The sequence below is a fragment of the Aulonocara stuartgranti genome (genome assembly GCF_965226115.1).
Source record: "Aulonocara stuartgranti genome assembly, chromosome: 16".
Taxonomy (NCBI): Eukaryota; Metazoa; Chordata; class Actinopteri; order Cichliformes; family Cichlidae; genus Aulonocara; species Aulonocara stuartgranti.
Genome location: NC_138952.1, coordinates 13,612,164 through 13,632,291, shown reverse-complemented (window position 1 = coordinate 13,632,291; position 20,128 = coordinate 13,612,164). Strand labels below are relative to the sequence as shown.

General features: G+C 39.9%; 2 protein-coding genes across 2 annotated transcripts in view; one reads left to right on the top strand and one right to left on the bottom strand.

The window, feature by feature from the left end:
* Window positions 1-7,283, top strand: part of tmem198aa (transmembrane protein 198aa) — a 51,680-nt gene extending 44,397 nt beyond the window's left edge. Inside the window, exons 7-8 of the mRNA XM_082508162.1 lie at window positions 3,175-3,479; window positions 4,360-7,283. Coding sequence (XP_082364288.1) covers window positions 3,175-3,479; window positions 4,360-4,512 — 458 coding nt within the window. The 3' untranslated portion in view covers window positions 4,513-7,283. The remainder of the gene's footprint in view (window positions 1-3,174; window positions 3,480-4,359) is intronic.
* A 694-nt stretch (window positions 7,284-7,977) lies between these two features.
* On the bottom strand, window positions 7,978-14,718 carry desma (desmin a). The gene is made up of 10 exons (XM_082507164.1): window positions 14,099-14,718; window positions 12,271-12,331; window positions 11,984-12,079; window positions 10,921-11,082; window positions 10,712-10,837; window positions 10,391-10,501; window positions 10,162-10,271; window positions 10,018-10,070; window positions 9,399-9,490; window positions 7,978-8,699 (listed from the first exon to the last, which is right to left on the bottom strand). The coding sequence occupies exons 1-10, from the start codon at window positions 14,671-14,673 to the stop codon at window positions 8,658-8,660; spliced, it is 1,428 nt and encodes a 475-aa protein (XP_082363290.1). The 5' UTR covers window positions 14,674-14,718; the 3' UTR covers window positions 7,978-8,657.
* Between the last annotated feature and the right edge of the window lie 5,410 nt (window positions 14,719-20,128).

The window sequence follows — 20,128 nt, the reverse complement described above, 5'->3', positions numbered from 1 at the left end:
TGGGAGAAGCAACCTGTCACTGAACAGACTCTTCTGATTGTTTATGGCCGTGTGCAGAGGATGCCTGGCATTGTCCATAATGTCCATCAGTTTCTTTAATGTCCTTTTCTCTGCCACTGTCACCAGAGTGTCCAGCTTCATGCCGACCACAGAGCTAGCCCTCCTGATCAGTTTCTCCAGCCTGCATGAGTCCTTCTTTGCTGTGCTGCTCCCCCAGCACACCACAGCATAGAAAAGTACTCCAGCAACCACCGACTGGTTTATGTTTATAATAATAAATATAATATAATAATAAATTTATAATAATAAATTAACATTAGTTGATGCTTTATGATATAGGAATGCTATAAACATTTTATAACACTGGAATGCATCCAACCGTATGCCTTCTGCAGTCTTCTTTGTTTGACGGTAACAGAGTAAATACTGTGGCTTAATCATGTGGAAGCACATGTGGTAGTTTCTGTTCAATAACCAGGAACAAATAAAATTTTAATCTGCATATATATGAGTTTTCATTTGTATCACATTTGCTACATAAGCCATATTTTTGCAATTTAGTCATTAAAAATGTGTCATGCAATTTATATCATTTTTTTGAGGTTAAAAAAAAGTCATTCTGATGATGCTGAAGTCTCATAAACTCACAAAAACACATGTATCAAATATGACACACTGGGCTTTAAAGGGTTAATATCCTATTAAAGCAAACTTCAAGTAATATGATAATTATTCTTAAAGCATGTGTGGAAGTTACCACATTATTACTGAGCTGTAATGAAAAGTCCTACTATTATTTGCATTACTTAACGTCCACAGCATGTAATCTTGAATTAACTTTTTTCAATTACTCTTTATCTGCTAAAAGATACTTTGCTGGCAGTAAACGGAGGATGAGAAATTGTGTGGAGGAGAGAAGAGAGAAAAGTAAAGAGGAAGCAGGTGTACTGGGGGAAGGGCAGAGTGAGGATAATAAACTGGGGCACAATGGGTAAGCTGGGCACCCAAGTGGAGCTGTGAGGAAAATCATCTGTCAGCTGACTGAATAGTGTGCAGAACAGGGCCATGAATGAATTAGCTCGCACATGTTTGACTTGTCTCGACTGTTTTTTTCAGGGGGTTTTTGCCCCTCTGTGTAGATACTAATTGAATATGCACCGATTCACCTATGCTCATCAGGACTGTCACTGACATAGCCTCTCAATACTAACCCCAAAAGCATTTTTTTGTTACTTGAACCTAAACTCTGAAGAACCTTTTTAAAATAGTGGACCCCCCCCCCAACACACACACACACACACACATACAGAAGCATGTGGCCAGAGGGGCCTGACGTGGGGAGATCCAAGGAAAAGAAAGGGGGGTATTATTAAGCAGTTTCCTTGCCAGATGGTGCCCTGTTGTCCCCATGCATGAAGAAACAACAATAGACCTCTGAACACTTACACTTACACACGCACACATAAGGCAGCTGTGACCAGTACAATACATCTGTAATGGATAAATACTGGAGCTCAGATAATAAATATTACACAGATAGTGTATATCTAACCACTGAATGGAAATGCCTACAAACACCCATGCTCAAAAATACTCCTATGTGTAATGGACGGTGAAGCAGGATGGTTTACCGACATCCTTTTCTGGACAGGGTGCAAAAATAACACACTCACCCACTCACAATATGTCAGGAGATTGAACAGCTCAGTATAAGTACATGCAGAGAGGAAAATGATTTGTCTGCCAACAGACTGAACAGAATAAAGGAAATGAGCAAATTGGCATCAGTATTTTTACTTTTTTTTTTTATAGCCTCCGTTCAAAATAAACCTTGAGAAAAGTTTATCATCTGCATTTAAAGCTATTTAAAATATTTGTACAAGCCCTTACCTGATTAAAGGCCTTGCTTGTATTCCTTACCTTGGTAATTTGGTAAGGGCGATCGTGGCTCAAGAGTTGGGAGTTCGCCTTGTAATTGGAAAGTTGCTGGTTCGAGCCCCAGCTTGGACAGTCTCGGTCAATGTGTCCTTGGGCAAGACACTTCACCCGTTGCCTACTGGTGGTGGTCAGAGGGCCCGGTGGCGCCAGTGTCCGGCAGCCTTGCCTCTGTCAGTGCGCCCCAGGGTGGCTGTGGCTACAATGTAGCTTGCCATCACCTGTGTGTGAATGGGTGGATGACTGGATATGTAAAGCGCTTTGGGGTCCTTAGGGACTAGTAAAGCGCTATACAAATACAGGCCATTTTGAATCTGTCTGTTCACTTGACTTAATCACTTCTCTTTCTTAGCAATTGTTTCAATGTCTCACTGTGGGATGGGCCTCCCTCATATTCCTCAAAAGGATTTATCTCATTAAGTCAGTCTTGATTGGCTGGTAATGGCAGTGACCGTGTCAGGCAGAACCACCCACCCTTAAGTAGCTTGCGTCACTATGCAGTCAATATTCAACACACCTGAAAGATAGGCTAGCTAGGCCAGGGGTGGGCAATCTCAGTCCACGAGGTTTTTAACCCTGCAGGTTTTAGATGTGTCCTTGAACCAACACAGCTGATTTAAATGGCTAAATTATTTGTTTTGTTTTGTTTTTGTAAAAAAAAAGAAAGAAAAGTTAAATGGCTAAATTAGCTCCCTCGTGGACTGAGATTGCCCACCCCTGAGCTAGGCCCTGATTAAGGGGTTGTCATTCCAAGACATCTGTGCGTACACTTTACTTTTGTCTGGTTCTACACACTGGAAAGTGTAGCCCAAACAGTACCACTGTAGGTCTTCACTTCTATAAGGGGGCTACTTGCTGATTGCTGGTGCTTGCTTGAGATGAGCTTGTCTGGCAGTACAAAAGGTCTCCATATCCGAGAGTGAGACATCAAAATCAATGTTCGGAATGAAAACTTTGGGTTATTTATGTAACCTCTGTTCTCACAGTAGCGCAAGTGAGATCTTTCACCAAATAATCCTTCTTGCTGGCTGAAGTGAGAAGAGGTGCTGCATCCCATAGCACAATGTCTCACTCATGCAACTCTGAGAACCGGGGTTACACAAGTACCCTAAAGTTAGTTTCTCTATAAAAGCTTTGCTGTTTTCTCTTTATCCTGAAGTCACTCCCTCTTCATTATCTATCGTTCTAATTTTCTTCTCCTTACCACTAATTATCAAAACTTTTTTTCTTTGACTCTAGTGGTTTTAAGTCGACAGCAGCGAAAGGTGCAGCTCATGCGGATTCGACAGAGAGAAGAGAGGCTGAAAAAGGAGAAGGAAAACAAAAAGAAGAAAAAGAGACAGAGCCAGAAAGCAGGGCACAAGCAGAAGACTCATTCCCATCACAACCACCAGCAGTACCACCACCCAGCAGCATCTCACCCTCATCACCAAACTCAGAGCTCTCAGCCTCCTAAAGTCCCTCCTCCTCCTCCTCAGACTGAGCCTGGCTACCACCGCAAAGCCAACTCCAAAAGGCGCTTTGATGGAGATGTGCTGTCTCCGGTAAGCTATAATACTGTATCTATTCTTAACAAGGTAATTCGATGAAAATCTGAACATCCTCAGTCCAGGTCATTAAAATGTTTGTGTTCTTCGGATTCTCTGAAATTAGATTTTGGATAAAATTCTACATTCAAGTCACAGTTTTAATTTGAGTAGAATGACATCAGTGTTCCACTCCGCACAGTTAAGTGACAAGTTCAGGACAAATAAGTGTAGGAAAAACAGAAACTGTTTTATTTATGTACAAATGCACTGCACAGCAAAATCTTTATTCTCTCTGTGCTAAACTCCTGCCAGAGCGCAAGTCATACAGTTTGACAGCCATTTTTGCTGATATCTCCAGGAATTTATTTAGCTGTACTTCTGTTAAGCGTGCACACAGTTCCTTCGGTGATCATGCCAAAGTAACGAAGAAAGCCTTGCAAATTAAAATATATATATATATATGTATACTTAACTAATTTTTTTGCTACAATAATAATAAACTGGGACAATGAAGAGTAGACACACAACTACACCAATCATGCTCAGCTAAACATGTGCCACTCAACACGACTGGCTCATATGTTCTTCCCAACTGCCAGCTTTAGCATTTCAGAACTCTCCCACACATTTCTGTTTAAGATTCACTAAGTGTCCTCTCCCTATAATGTCTGGCTAAACTAAGTGTCTGCAGGCTTCAGGTTCATATTTAATGTTAAGATAAGGGGTAATGATCCTCTTCAATGGGACTTCAGAAGAAAACTGAACAGGGATAAAAGTGTCACATGTCAGACTTTTCATTGAAGAATAATTGTACATGAGTGCAAGCTTTTGTGTCTTGCTGTATTTACATATGCCATATACCCACCGTAGCCCTTTATTTCCTGTCTGTCCACAGAGTTACATCAGGAGTTTCAGGGACAGACAGACAGACAGACGGGCGTACTCCCACAGTAGAATGATGAGCCGGTCTCGGATGGCTGAACTTGACTATGACTGCGGTTCTCAGGTGCCCCTTACAGCACCCAGTGGACCCCCAGTTCGCATCTGAGGCAGTTAATTGCACAGATCCACACACACACATGTGCACCATCACAGGCTACTTCAAGACTCACTGATAAGGATAAGAAACCTAACCTAACCTAACCGTGCCAACCCAATCAACTGCCTATTAAGCCAACAGGAGCTCAAAGTGCTCCAGAGGTGGTGTGACCCACACTGCTATTCTCCTGTCAGACCCACTGAAGTATTTATTTGGTCTGTTTTTTCCTTTTAATGTCTAAAAACAGTGATTTTCTTTGTCGGAAGTGTGAGTCATCATATGTTATATTTGGCTTCTCTGTAATTGTACTTACATGGAAAACACTGGAAACAAGTGAAACGCTCTTATGCATAGTTAATTAAACTGTCTCTGTTGAACGTTTGATACGAAGATTTATACTGGTTGGTTCAAGCCATACAATGTAATTTCTAGTGGGGAAGAAAAATCACTCCACAGGAGCCCCACATCATGTTAGAAAAAAATTGCATTAAAAAAATTGCCTTTCATCAAGTTAAAGTAAAAGAACACTTTACTCCAAAGGTAATTAAAGGATTAAACATTTTGACTTAAGGAAGCATCTGCTGTGAAAAATGACTGAAAAGCAACATAAAAAAATCACAGCAAACACTGAAACTCAAAGGGAGCTCTTCTCATTTAAAAGGTCATTCATGAAGTCTTTTTTTTTTTATCTTCACTGACAGCTTGTAAATTCAAACGTGGCAGCGCAAGGCCTGTACTGCTTCAACATGCAGAAAGAGACAAGTTTAGGTGTGAATTGGATTAAACGGTTTACACCAAAGACAATGTTTGTGTTACTTCTGTTGTCAATTAAGTGTCATTCCCTGCGCTGTTGTGATTTTCAAGGAGACTGTTTTTACATCTCACCACTTTCCTTGTATCCTCTATTCTATTGTCAGCCATTCCAACTACAGACCTGAACAGGATACTCATCTGTCTGCTCTTCTTTCCTCTCTCCATTAAACATTTCTGCAAGCGATGTGATTTTATTTATTAACAGTGCTCTTGTGTCCCTTTTTGCTCTTTTCCACAAAGCTTCTGTTAAAGACAAATAGCTGCTGTCCGATATTAATCATTCTGGAATTTGATTGATATAATGAAGTCTGAGAATAATAGGCAACAGTAAAAATGTTAAAAATAGTGTATTTTTGTGTGTGTGAGTGGACACATGAGCCCTGTGGCAATTGATGGAACATACCAAATACTGGCCAAGGAGAGGGGGGGGGGGTTCCTTGGAATGTATGCGCAGCATGTTGTGCATACATTAAATTCTCTTTTCTTTACCAGTTGGTGAAAAATGGTATGAAAATATTTGAGTGAAATGTTAAGTGATTAAAAAAAAAGAGGCAGCATCTTTTTTTTTAAGATAAGAGAATGTGAAGATAAATGCGCCTGCAAGTGGCGCCCTCTGATCTTTACTTCTGGACCTTTTTTTTCTGGCCTTTCTATGTATGTGTGTGCATACGGTTCAAATGTACATGCATTTGTGTGTTACTCACTTTGAAATTGAAATAAGTTCCTTACATTAATATTGTTATACTAAACACTGAGACAGGAGAAGGACTCTGAATGCGAGATGTTAAAGTACAGAAGGAGAAAGTTGTTTTGTTTTGGGGGTTTTTTGGGCTTTTTTTTAATTAAAGCTCTCTGGAAACAAAACATTGTAGTTCATGAACACTATTTCTAGCAATGTTGCAATTCCTACTTAGGTTGAATATTACTATAAATGGAAGAGTCTGTAGTAGGAAAGGAACATTTTTTAATTAAATTCTGCCTCAATATTGTTTTTTTAAACTATTGTTTTATTATAGCTTCTTTTTTCTGAGGTTTAGGAAAACAAAACAATCTGACTGCACATAAATTATAAAATAAAACTTGAGGTATGTAAGTTAGTGCCTGGATTCAGCAAAATTTACAGTACTTTTAGGCCCGAGGACCAGGGATTTTTATCAAAAGCCCATTACTGCATGTTGATCATTGTGTATATGTTTCGATTGTGCTGTTGTCATGTCACAGCTCTGACATTTACACTTTAGTTTTCTGGTCCTGGGCTGATGTAGGTAAAAATAAAAACTCTCTTCCTATCTCCAGTTCTCTTCTGTCTGTAAAGGGCTTTGAAAGGCATTTGAAGCATTTTCCTCTTTTTCACATGCATTACATCAGCTTCCTACCTGCTGTTTACTGTTATTAAATGTTGTTTCATGGTTGTGGCAGTACAAGTGTTATTTTTGGTTTTCTGCCTATACTTCACTCCTGCTTTGATCTGCTTTTGTGTTTTTATTGTAGTGTAATTCTAAACTAAACATTGCCCCTCCTCTTGCTTGTAATTTGGGGACGGAAATGAATAATTCTTTCACTGAACTTTTCTTTTATGTTGTTGTTTTTCTTATTTCTAATATTTTTTTTCATTACCTATTATATAACATTTCTGTTGAGAAAACCTTTGACTGTAGATATTGACTTGTAAATAATTTTTAAGTGTACAAATGTTTGGCTCCATTTTCATGTTTGCACCACAGTCATGTATGTAATTTATGCAGGCTATTACTTTCTGGAGTAGACCTGTTATGTTGTGATTCTGCTGTATGTCCAGTTTCCTTTGATTTGGCTGAGCGGTGGATACACTTCTCATTCAGGTGTTTCAGTGTTTCATGTTCAAATTTAGCAAAGAAAATGGACTCTGATTCGTCCTTTTCGTATCATCCAATTTAAATATGTAAAAATCACCCGATTATTATTATTATGATTATTATTATTATTGCTATTATGTTATTAAGCATGGATTTCTATGGACCTAACATATGATAAACATTGTGATTCTATAATTCAGTGGTCTTGTTATCTTTACATTGTCATTTGTGTGTGCACAACTGTTGGAGCACAAATATCAAATACTTTTTTGTTCAATCTCTCTCTCTCTGACACTCCCACAAATACATGCGTTACATAAGTTTAGTTTAGAATTAGTCCCTAGAATAAACCGTCTTGCTCTTTCTTGCAGGCTCATTTATTGTTTCTGTGTTTCCTTTTTCTCTCCTCCACCCCAACAAATTTTTATCTCTGATGACATTTTCAGTCCAGTGGCTTTAGAAACAAACTGCACAGACTGTAATTCTTGTTGCTCTGCTAATCTGCTTCTGCTGGAGACCAAGAATGACAAAGGGCCGCTCGTTAATGTGCCCTTGTTTCGTTTTCCTTGCACCAAGATCAGACTGGTTACTGATAAATTCAAGAAAGCCACAACTCGTGTTTTGTGTATAGAAGAAAATTAAATTTTGACAGAAGAGTGTTACGCTTGGCTGGGGGAGCTAGTATCTTTTGGAAAGCTAAAACGGGCCACATCAGTTGATGCATGCAGTGGGAAGAGAAAGTTCATAAAGATTTGGATGAAAATGCACGCATGCTGTCTGAGGAATGCTAATGCCTAGAGATATGAGTTACAGAATTTGAATAAACTTTCTGCCCAGCAAGTGAAATCTTTTATTTGAGTTTTTGTCAGAGCGAAGGAGGATACCATGGTTACTCATACACATACCATCAGACACGTAGCACATGCTGGAGAGCTCAAAGGTCAAAACACAACTGAGTTCCTATTTCAAACCAACATCTCACTTTCCTTGAATCAGTTACAGAGATAGCCTATCTTAATCAATCGATGTGCATACACATGTAAAAATCCTGGAATACACACAGTGAAATTTATCTGACTGCGGTGCTTCAGTCAAATTGATCTGCCATTGATTGCTACAGTGGGTGATGGGATAATTCGGCAGTACGAGCTGTACTCATTTGAAATATTACTCTTACCACTAAAATATTTTTGCAGACAAGATAGATGCAAGATACTTTTCTTTTGCAGCGAAAAGTAACACAAATACAGAAAAACATCCTGGAATGCCCTTCATTTAAAACAAGGCTAAAGGCATTATGCCTCTACACTGCGTCTTTCCTGTGACGCTTAAAGTAATTTATGTACGGATGTACAGTGGTTAAATTTCACTTCCATGACTGGTTACATAAAATGGTCAGCATTTTGTATCTAAAAGTAGGCACAGCTTATTAATCATTGTAATTCTAATAGGAAAAGATTTCATTATTGGTGCTATTATTTTTTAAGTAACATTGTTTCTTCTTGTTTACATGATGTCTTGCTGGTGCTGTGTCGACTCACTGACAACCTGTGGAAGGGGAAAAAAGGGGACACTGTAAATTGATACAAAAGGGAAAGAGTCTATTTTCGCTATGCACAGTGTCTGCATAAACGGTGTGAGAAAACACCCCATCTGCCGTGCTAGTCTGGCAATAAAGTTCTACTTAAGCTTAACATTCAGTGCAGGTGTTATGCTTAAGGTGAAGGACTGTGCTGGGACCAACTGGAGCGCTGACAGTGAAGGTGCTTGTTCAGGGAAGCCGGTGCTGTAACTTTCATGAAAGTGTCTGTACCCGGATTGATTCAAACTACAAGATTTCAGGGATAACAAAGAGAATAGAAGCTAAAACAGCTTTGCTACTATGTTGCCACATTTGTATGTGTAGACAGTTGTGAAAATGTAGTGGCTGTGATTGACAAATGCAAGAAGGAACGTATCCTTATTAAATCTGGTAGCTTGTTTCAACCCGCTGATGTGAGCAGACAATCAGAAGGCAGGTGTGATACTGAAACCAGACTTACACATGAGGCATTAGCACTCTGGCTCATAGAATATTTAATCTGGATGAGAATATAGTAAATCAGAATGGTTTGGTTGAAAAAAATATAAGTTATAATTTACTAGCGCTTTTGTAGTTCATTAGGGTACCTCAACATGGACATTTTTGTGCATAAAAGTGTATATTTGTGTGTATGCCTGTGTGTGCATGTACGTGTGAGCTCAAACCTCTCCATCGCGGGTCTCAATGGTCTTGATGAGAACAGTCTTCTTGGAGTGAACCTCTGATGAGCGCTGATGCTGGGACTCAGGACTGGTCTCTGTAGGAACAAATTCACACATGCAGCTCTTTCATAAACTGCTTTAATTCTTTCTGCAGCTACACTGAGATAATTTAGTCACTGATATTAGTTAAGCATTGCACTTAGAAGTTTTGAGCTTTGAACAATTTCACATGGCTGTAACATTAATGGAACATCCACACAACATCCTTGTGTTAACTTTAAGCTGTCACAAAGTGCTCAGATGGGAGGTACTAACAGAGACTAATTGCACCTTCTTACTGTTAATCTATTAAATGAAGAGGGTAAGTCATATGATTATTAATGAAGGTTAATTCTTGCCTCCCTGAACCACAGAGGCATGAAGGTTTTAGTCATATATCCCCACACAGTGGTCAGAATGTGTCACTGCAAAGACACTATATGTAATGCCCTTATAATAGCAGCTACCATATACAGTCACAGCCTATAATTAGACCTTTTATCATCCCCCCTTATTGACTCATGCCCAATAGATTTTAACGGTATTTACGCGTGACAGGAATAAAGGGTGCAACTTCTCATACCTCTGAATCCAATGGAAGAATAAGCAGACTGGACAGGTATGGTGGTAGTGATTCTACAGAAAGAGGAGCATAACAAATCAGTAATGAGTACGACATAAATGCAAAATCACAAAAAATTAAGGTAATTTTAGGACAGAAACACACCTGCTCTCCTCTCCTTCCAGCAGCTTGCGGTAGGTGGCAATTTCAATATCGAGGGCCATCTTCACATTGAGGAGGTCCTGGTACTCCCTCAGGTGGCGGGCCATATCATCCTTGAAATCAGTGTGTAAGAAGTGCTTAAAATATAGTTTTCACCAAACACAAAATCCTGCTACTTCTATTACCCAGTGTGAAATGCAAAAGATCAGCATGACATATCTAAGCGTATTACTTTCATCTTAGCAATATCTTCCTCGAGCCGTGCAATGGTATCTTGGTAACCAGTAGCCTCGCGGGCCATGCGATCCTCCATGTCTCTCATCTGGCGCAGCAGAGACTCATTCTGCAAAGAAACAGAGACATGAAGTCCTTGAAAAGAAGGGATAAGAAGCTTGAAAGAGAGTAAACGCACCTAAAAGAAACAGAAGTTTATGGCTGTTTATGGCTGAAAATATGGTTATCAAGGAAATGTAAAGATGATATCAATCAGAAAGAAGAAATGTAAAATCAGAAGCCAAAAAAGAAAGTGAGAAAAGTTGCTACAAATACTCACAGTGCCCTTCAGTGAGTCAATCTCGCAAGTGTAGGACTGGATCTGGTGTCTGAATTCCATGGTCTCCTGCTTGGCCTGACGCAGTGCATCATTGTTCTTGTTCACGGCCTGGTTCAGATCAGACACCTGAAGACAGAAGACAGGAGGATTAACAGTGCAACAGCTAAGAACTACTATGTGCATTTTACGTGTGCATGCCTCCATTCTACCTTAGACTTGTACCATTCTTCAGCCTCTGCAATGTTTTTGGCAGCAATGGCTTCGTACTGCATGCGGATGTCCCTCAGAGCAGCAGTGAGGTCGGGCTTAGACATATCCATCTGGATCTGCACCTGAGTGTCCTGAATCTGGCTCTGCAGCTCACGGATTTCCTGCAAGGAGTCCAGAAAAAGTCAAACTCCGCTCGTGTCAAAATGATGAATAAGCAAACATGTGAGTAGCTACCGGGACATTAAAACGATACCTGCTAATTCAGTTGACAAGTTAAAAATAATTCAACGTGCGATAACACGTCAGATCAGAATATTTACATATAGAAATCTAATGTGTCAAATTACAAATTCACCCAGCTGTCGACTGATGCATTCTGTTAGCAACAGGCTTTTTTTTTAAATTAGCCAGCCTGGATTGCACTCAGTTGTTGTCTGATCTAACTGAAAGTTATAAATAGCTTTGCATCTGTTCACAGGCACACCCTCTTTTTCTCTGTCACACAACAGCTGACAGAGTCTTTTGACCAATCAGCACTTTGGCATTTCTGGCAGGTCAAAGTTCAAGCAAAGAAGACAAAATGAGAAGAAGGGACTTCAGCTGTGCAGACATGTGTCTGAGTGTGTGGCTCAGAATATCATTTGATATCTGTAAGTGTATAAGGTTAGATCTTTCTGTTGCCCTGTAATAGTTAAATGACTGTTAAATTTTCCTACAGACATGAATTTACGTAGATGGGAACAATATCTGTGCTTTAACATCAGTAGGTGGATTTAAGTACGATGTCTGATCTCATGAAGAGCTGCATGCCTGTGGAGACTCAGCTCTAATATCACAGCACAGTATAGTAACACACACAGGTGTTATATGATACACTATACACCATCCTAGTGACACACATAATAGATATAGAGAGGAAGGGTAGTTTTTACTGCTCTCTTATTTCCCAAGTGGTTGCTACAGCGAATGGATCGGATTTTATGCCAGATGCCATTCCAGACGCAACCCTCCCACCGCCTAATTGTGTGAAGCCAGCCAACCAAAGCTGGTAAATCAGCAAACCTCTTCATGAATCTTCTTGAGGAAGGCAATCTCTTCTTGCAGACTCTCAATACGTCTCTCCAGGTCCAGCCTAGCGAGAGTGGCACTGTCGACATCCTAGATAAGAGGAGAGAATGGCAAAAAAGAAAATGACCAATAACCAACACATTTAAAAAAATGTTAAAATAAGAAGAAAATTAAAGGAGAAAAATGACTGCTCAACCAAAGGAGGCAAAGTTTCTCTATTTTGGACTGAAGAGAAAATGACTGAGCTATAGATGAGTGATTTAAGGAAATGGAAGACTTACAGATCTGAAAGCAGACAGGTTGTTCTCAGCTTCTTCCTTCTGGTGAATCTCTTCTTGCAGTCTGCCAGAATGACAGCAACATACAAAAAGGAAAAGGGCGAAAAAGAAAGCGGAAAGTTGAAACAAAAGTGAAGACAAACTGTTGGAGTGAACAGCTTTTCCCCCCAGGGATCACTTACTAGACAGATAAACTAGTTACCACCTCTCAGTCCTCCAGCCTTTCTGCTCTTTTCGTCTCTCAGTAAATTCAGAAGAATAGAACCGGCATAGACAATGAAACATCAAAGTTCAAGCTTTTATTTGTATCCATGTCCACACACACGCACACTTCTGCACTTGCTCTTTGAGTCCTAAAGCTCTGTTGCAGCTGTCACACTGTCAGAATCAGAATGGTAACAGTGTGAGAGCAACACAGGCCTGTCCCGGTGCAGTTTCCAGAATTAGCATTTCGCCGTGCGCTTTGAACAACTGGAAAATGCAGAAAAAAATGCTGTCATGCACCTCACACATAATCACTACCGACACAAATACACACAGCAGATGCTATTGGCATTTTTTTTGCGGTTTTGAATCATGTCATCGTCCATGGAAACGTTCAGTGAGAATGTTCAATGAGAATGTCAGCGTGCATGCGTTGCAACTGTTTGCATGTGATATTAGGAGCAGCTGGTGCTTTAACAAGTTTCACTGAACGTTTCAGGCAACCATTTGAGCAGGCGTGATACACAGAGAGTGAAGAGTCAGAGTGCTGTGTGTGTTTGAGCCTGTCTTTTGATATACATTTTATTTAAGTGATGCTGCATGCAGCATCTCGCAGTGACAGAATTTCACAGAGATGATTTAGTCGCTCCAAATAGATTATTCAGCGATACACCCACACTGCAGCTCCCCGTGCTTTTCTCTCTCTCTCATGCTCACGTTCTGTCACATATGCAGTGCACATAGAAGGAATGTGTATTTGGTGGACTGGCTTTTGAAAATTTTTCACTTTTTTAGATTTCTTCTTCTTTAAACTCACCAAACAAACAGGCCGTGTGTATACACTTATTTTTATCTGTCTACTTCTCTCATGTCTGACTGCTTTCTGTCGAGCTGAAACTTAATCTGTCTGCCTGTGAGTCTCAACTCTATTCCTATGAACCTGCAGATCTCCCTCTCTCTCTCTTGCTCTCAATTTTCTTCTGCTGTGTCTCTCGTGAATAAATTATAAAACACCTTTGTAATAAGCCATTGGACCGTAACAATTACTGAAGCATTCCTATTCTCAAATCTCTCCTTTGTTACTTTGTTGTTTTCATTTTTCCCAAAAGAGGAGAGACACTCTTTAGAAATCAATGAGTTGTACTTGATGCCACTTGTTTGTTTTATTTTTAACACACTGGATAAAACGTTTTAAAGTCTCCTCCCCCCCTTCCGATTTTCTCCTTCTGTTCCATCTGATAGAGGTTTGGTGTGTTGCCAGAATGTGAGATAGCACCTTCCAGAGTGGGGGGAGAGGGGGGGGGGGTGTGAGGTCACAAATATTTATTGTATCACATGATTTTTTTTTATTTTTTATAAATGTAACAGAATGAGCTTTTCTTTAAGTAAAAAAGGATCACATCCCCCATGTTTCAGTTAATTCAAACTATTCCATTTGTTTGGCTTTAGACTTAACATGAGACTCCTGTGTACTCCTACATGTGAGTGCATGTGTTTCCAGTAGCTCACTTATATTAAAGCCATATTACATGAGTCAGTTTTTTATATATATATTTTTCTTTACTCATCATTTGTTCATGAAGATGTTTATCTACATATTGGCCCAGTCCCATCAATCCAAGCTTACCTGAGCTTAAGTTTCTGCAGGTCATCGGCCAGGTTGTCTCTCTCCACCTCCACTCTGGCACGCTGGTTGGTGATGGCCTCTATCTGCCTCCTCAGCTCCCTCATTTCCTCCTCATACAGCTCAGCCACACGCCCAGGCCCCTCGCGGCCCCTGAGCTTCTCGATCTCCACTGTCAGCGCGGCATTCTGCTGCTCCAGGAAACGCACCTTCTCAATGTAGCTAGCAAAGCGGTCATTGAGGTGCTGAAGCTCGGCCTTCTCATTGGTCCTTGTGTTGAGGAAGTCTTGGTTCATGGCGTCTGCAAGGTTGAAGTCGAGCTTCTCCCCGGCATAGGTGCGCATGGCCTTGGAGGAGCCGAGCCCGGCCCCAGAAGACAAGTTGAAGCTAGAATAAGAGGGAATGCCGGTGCTCTTGACTTCGTAGACTCTGCTAGACATACGGCTAGAAGCGGAGCTGTGGGCTCCTCCTAGAGAGGAGGAGAACATCGATGACAGTGGTGTTGACCCAACACCAGAGCCAAAGGTGCGACGGTACGAGGAAGCACTCTGGGCTGAGGAGCTGTAGGACTTGCTCATGGCTGGTTGAGTTGTTGGTTGAGTTGTGGATTTGATGGAACCGCTTGAGGTGCTGAGACCCAACTGTCCCACTGGGCAACTGGGAAGAAAACTAAGTGAAGAAATGCCAGCCACTGAGTGCAACTATTTGTAGCTCTACCACCCCCACCCCCACTCATAAACCCAACCCCTCTTCTTGATGTCTCTGTTCACCCCATCTGCACTCCCACTACTCCACCCCGCCACTGTATCACAACCCCTTTTTTCATTGATTACTTTTGGCATTTTAAATCAGTCTGGAAGATTCCTTCATTGGTTAAGATGCATTAACAGTTCTTCAAATTTTACCCAACAAGTCTTTTTAAAAAAAATATTTTTCATAACTGCCTCATTAGTAGTGGCTTTTTAAACCCCAGATTTAAGGGCATGAGGTGAAAATTAAATAGCTCTGCTAACCGGTGTTAATCAATGTGAAAATGTATCATAATTGTAATTATGATTTGAGTTTTTTATTTTGGCTGTTCTAGCTTTATTTTCTCTGCGTAGTTCATTGTAGAAGACGTTCACTAAAAATGACTTATACAGGTTTTTAGGAAATTGCTCAGAGGACATTTTTGTTCAGTTCATTGTCATCTCTTGAGATGTTATCTGTTGGACTAAAAGCCTTTCTTTCATATTTCTTTATGCTCTTCAGCGATGCATTTTTGTCCAGCCTTCTTTTTCTTGTCTTTCAGCCTCTCCCTACCCCCCTTGTTGCACCTTTTGCCAGCCCTTGATTCAGCTGTTGAAGGGATCTGGTTTCACGATGGCCTTCTGCATGTATGTCTGTTTGACGATGGATGATCGAATGAATGGGTGTAAAAATCAGTCAGACAGTCCCTTCACTTTTGTGCAGTAAGTCTAATATGGGAAGTTTTGATAGAAATGATCAGGAGCTGTTAGAAACACTGCATCAAATCATGGTTATATTTTGTATGAAGCTTCACTTAGTGGAAATTGTCCAACTTAATTCAAAGAAACTAAAGAAAGAGGCTAAAGAAACTGGCTCAGAAAAGCACATAACCAAAATTAACATGAATGATTGTTCTAAAATATGGCCAACATCATGTTAAAATTACCATTTTGTGTTATAAGTAAGTGGAAAGAATGTGTTCTGCTCTGTCCTAATGTAGCACATCAGAATTTATTATATGCATTGTTTAAATTAGTATGAAGCTATAGAGTTACAATAGAGTTATGTAGCCTTGGTTATATAAGAAATATGACTGACTACTGCCAGGAAGGTCACACGCTCAGCTTTGTCATCAGAGCTCTCTACCCGACTCGCACACACCCAGAGCAGATGGATACATCTGTGTGTATCAGTCGAGCGCTATCTTGTTACATGCATCCTGAATATTTAAAATAGTTAATGTCAATGCAAGTTGCAACTTTGTGTAATTCCATATATGAGTGTTTTAAATTTGTCAAATTTCTCAGCTCAGGAAAAAAAGAAAGAATGAAAAAGAAATCCATCCCAAAAGTTTTACCCATTACAACACAGTTCTGACATAATACACAATCACAATGCTGTCATTGCAAGCATATTGAAAATTCTTTGTTAGATTTCAGTGTAGATTGTGTTTCTGAATATTATGAAAATGTAAATATTAATGTAAATATTATTTTGCCACAAGTAGAAAATGTAAGGAAAGTCCAGCATTTTCTGAAATACATATAAAATCCAGCGTTGTTGAAGGCTGGAGCCTATAGGATGAGGAAATTAATGTAATGATCTCACTGGCTGCAGCTGAAAGCATACTAACACTTGAGGAATCTCTTCCCTCTCATGTGTCATAGCTGTGTAATGATGATAAAAAGGATGATGATGACTAACTCTGGTTCTGTAGGATGCTAAATATTCCTCTGAGTGCAATCTACCAGATAAAAAAGCAATGCTTACAACAGAACAAAGGCATAAAAGTACAAATATCTGAGCTGTTTTGCAAAATTTAAAACCCTGTCTGTAGCATTTCAGTTCTGAATCAAAGAGGAAACATGCCACTAACGTACGTGGGAGTTGTGGCTGTTGGAGGAGTTGTGTGTGGTCGTGCACATATTTGCGTTTCACAGAGAAAGTCTGCATGTCAGCTGCAAATGGTGTCAACTCTATTTTTAGATTTCTCGTTTGAACTCTGTTGTGTGGCCACTGGACTGGAGATAGAGCTTGACTACTTTTACTGCCATGCTGTGAGATTATTGTAGCTGCTAATCAAAGTCAGATAGAAAATATAAATAGGCCTGACCTAAATTGGCTCACTACACAAACTGTCTGGTGCCAGGTCATTATTACCAGATAAGAGTGATTCAAGATGGATCTCTTGCAACATCAACAACAAAGGCTTCTTGCATTCCTTTAAAGTAAACAAGAAACATCAAAAACCTGAAGAATTTATGAAAAGCACTTCTCTGTGGGAGCTCAAGAATTTTTCAAATTAAAATTCTTTAAATATTCCTGTCACATTTCATGAGCTATAACATAGTAATAAGGGGGTCACTATTACTTCAGTAAAGGTCAGACAGCTTGGATGGTGAATAATTAAGCCCCATCTTATCTTAATGACCTTAAAGTACTGTATCACATTATTAGAGCACTTTCCTCTCAGACTGCTGGTTTACTTGTGGTTGCTAGAGTATTTAAAAGTAGAACGGAGGCAAAGTCTTCAGTTTTCAGGCCCCTCTTGGTGGAGCCAGCTCCCAGTTTGGATTCAGGATACAGAAAACCTCTCTGCTTTTAAGATTAGGCTTAAAACCTTCCATTTTGATAAAGCATGTAGGATCATATGATTCCCATGATGCACTAAGGATTTCTTTTCTTTGCCCATCTTTTCTTCACTCTGTGTGTTTATTCACCTCTCTGCATTCAATCATCAGTTGTTATTAATCTCTGGCTCTCTTCTACATTGTGTCTTTGCCCTGTCTTCTTCCCTTTACTCGAACCAGTCACAGCAGATGGCCATCCTTCTCTGAGCCTGGTTCTGTTGGGGGCTTCTTCCTGTTAAGAGGGAGTTTTTCCTTCCCACTGTGGCTAAAGTGCTTGGTGAAAGGGGGTCATATGATTGTTGGGGTTTTCTCTGTTTTCTTTATATTATTGTAGGGTCTTCGCCTTACAATATAAAGTTCCTTGGGGGAACTAAATAGGGAAATACAATTATTAAAATTCATATTTGGTATTAGTATCAGTCTGTCAGTCTAAAGTCAGTCACTAAAATATCCAATCATTATTATTAACAAAAATAACATATTTTTGAGTTTTTAGTCTTCATATGTAATGAATCATAATAGGTGATCTGACTTTTCTGAGGTTGATATTATATGAATCTATATGAATCATATGAATGAAGTGCTTAATTTAGTTTAATTCTTTGGCTTATGAATTATTATTTGTCAAACAAATGTGATTTACTTTACCCTCCACTGCCAGCTTCTTTAGTGGTGATTAGCACATTTTAGCATGCTGACATGACAAAAAATAAAAACAATCGTGATCATGATCAAAATTAACAACGAGCTACCTGTTAAATATCACCATGTGGGCAATGTTCTCATTGTGAGGATGCTAGCATGCTCACAATGTTACATGGGAGTATTTAACTCAAGTGCAGCTCAATCCACAAACACTGGGATTCAAGGACTTGCTAGGCTCCCTTCCAAGGCCATTTGATTGTTCCATCGCCAAAATCCCATCAAGTCTAGGTAAGATCCCTGTCTAGAATTGGACCAAAAAGTATATTACATTCTAATGATACCATTACTGAACATGAATCCTGTGGTCTATGTCATTCAATTCCCCATCCAGTTGCAAACATCTGTCAGACGAGGGAGCCTTTCACCCCATGTGGGGACACCAGCAGAGATGATGGGAAAAATCTGATATGTGCTCGATGTGACTTGACTGTGGTATCTGCTGTCGTGGCAGGAGCAGTCATCCAGGTGTTTTCCCGTTAAAGAACACATCATTAGCTCAGGACAGAAAATGAGCTACCTACAAGTTGCCTAACAACCCCAGATTCATAACTAATACACCATGACCCATAGCCTAGAAAAGACACCCTTAAATTAGAACCAGATCCCAGAACGGCTGGGAAAAGCATTATAATACAGACACATGCACGCACCAAGTCTCAGAATATCAACAGTGCATAGCAGCCAAACCCTTTACTCAGGGCATGTCACAATTCTATTTTGGAAGTAGGATACAACACTGCAGTATAAAAATATCAGCAGTAATTTCCCCACACACACCCCATACAATACAGCTTTATGCCTGTGTTCAACTCTTAGTTGGGAAATACCCAGACACTTTAGATATCCTTACACAGCACCCCCATGGAGGGTCTGGCTGACCCCAAATGTATCTTGGTTTGCATGACAACGACCCCAAACAGCCAGAGTAATAAAGAACAAGCCTATCTTCAGCAACAAGAAGGCTAAAGTGTCCTTCAAACAAACATATGATCTCCGATATGTCACCTTCCTCCTATAGGACAGCACTGATCTCAACCTCAGTAACAGAAAGATCTGTGACGATCTATATCCAAGGCAGAACTGTGGCAAATTCTTAGACCCTGTGGAATGCTAGGGCAGTCAAAAGCCATGCAACGTGGGTGACATGATGGGAAAATGGAACGATGTGAATACTGTTTGGGGATTGTTTTTTAAAGACTGAAACTAGAGAACATATAGACGATCTGTAAGCTTTTGTGGGAGTCCTGGAGAATCGTTACATAGCCCCTGCTTTATGGATACATTGTACGTGAAGGTGAATACACTTACAGTTTGGAAAATGAAAGAAAAAAACAAAAATTAGAAATTAAATATGATATAACTAGCATCTATAGGTGATTAGGGGTCAGGTGGTTTCATCATTCATGAACGCAGAATGCTTGTTGCCCTGCAACCACCCAAACATGCATACACACATGCCAAAGAGCTGAGCTCTAGCACAAAAGTGACTCTGGGACTAAAAGGATCCAAGTAAAGGCGGGGGGAGGAAAGAGACGTTCATGTGCATTTCTGTGTGTGCAGTATGTGTGCTTGCACATTAGTGATTACATACAAGTGTGTAACAACTTTATAGACCTCTTTTACAAGAGAACCTGTTCCAGATTTTTTTTGGGTCTATCACAGGAGAGAGATATGATATCAAATGCCAGCAGAAGCACAATGTGCCTGAAATAGAGAGCAGCAGGCTCTGCATCAAACCATGTCAAACCATCAAATCATGAGTCACGCTAGATAGAAAGGCTACTTCCTATTTTATGAGACCCCAGTACAGCAGACAGTCAGCTGCTAAAATGAAGAGAAATTGATGCTCACAACAGGTATGCATTTAAAAGTGTAATGCAAATTTCATGACACAAATTTCACATATTATATGTTACCGACCAAACTGTAAGAAGGTCAAAAGTTTTAATCTGTTGGCTGAGGATAGGTA

What these genes read in the sequence shown, in the direction of transcription:
- desma (XM_082507164.1), bottom strand. Translation starts at nt 14,673, where the DNA reads ATGAGCAAGTCCTACAGCTCCTCAGCCCAGAGTGCTTCCTCGTACCGT. An exon ending in ACCTGTCTGCTTTCAGATCT is followed by an intron (nt 12,080 to 12,270) that starts GTAAGTCTTCCA and finishes CCTCTTATCTAG; the next exon opens with GATGTCGACAGTGCCACTCT. An exon ending in TTGACTCACTGAAGGGCACT is followed by an intron (nt 10,502 to 10,711) that starts GTGAGTATTTGT and finishes GTTTCTTTGCAG; the next exon opens with AATGAGTCTCTGCTGCGCCA.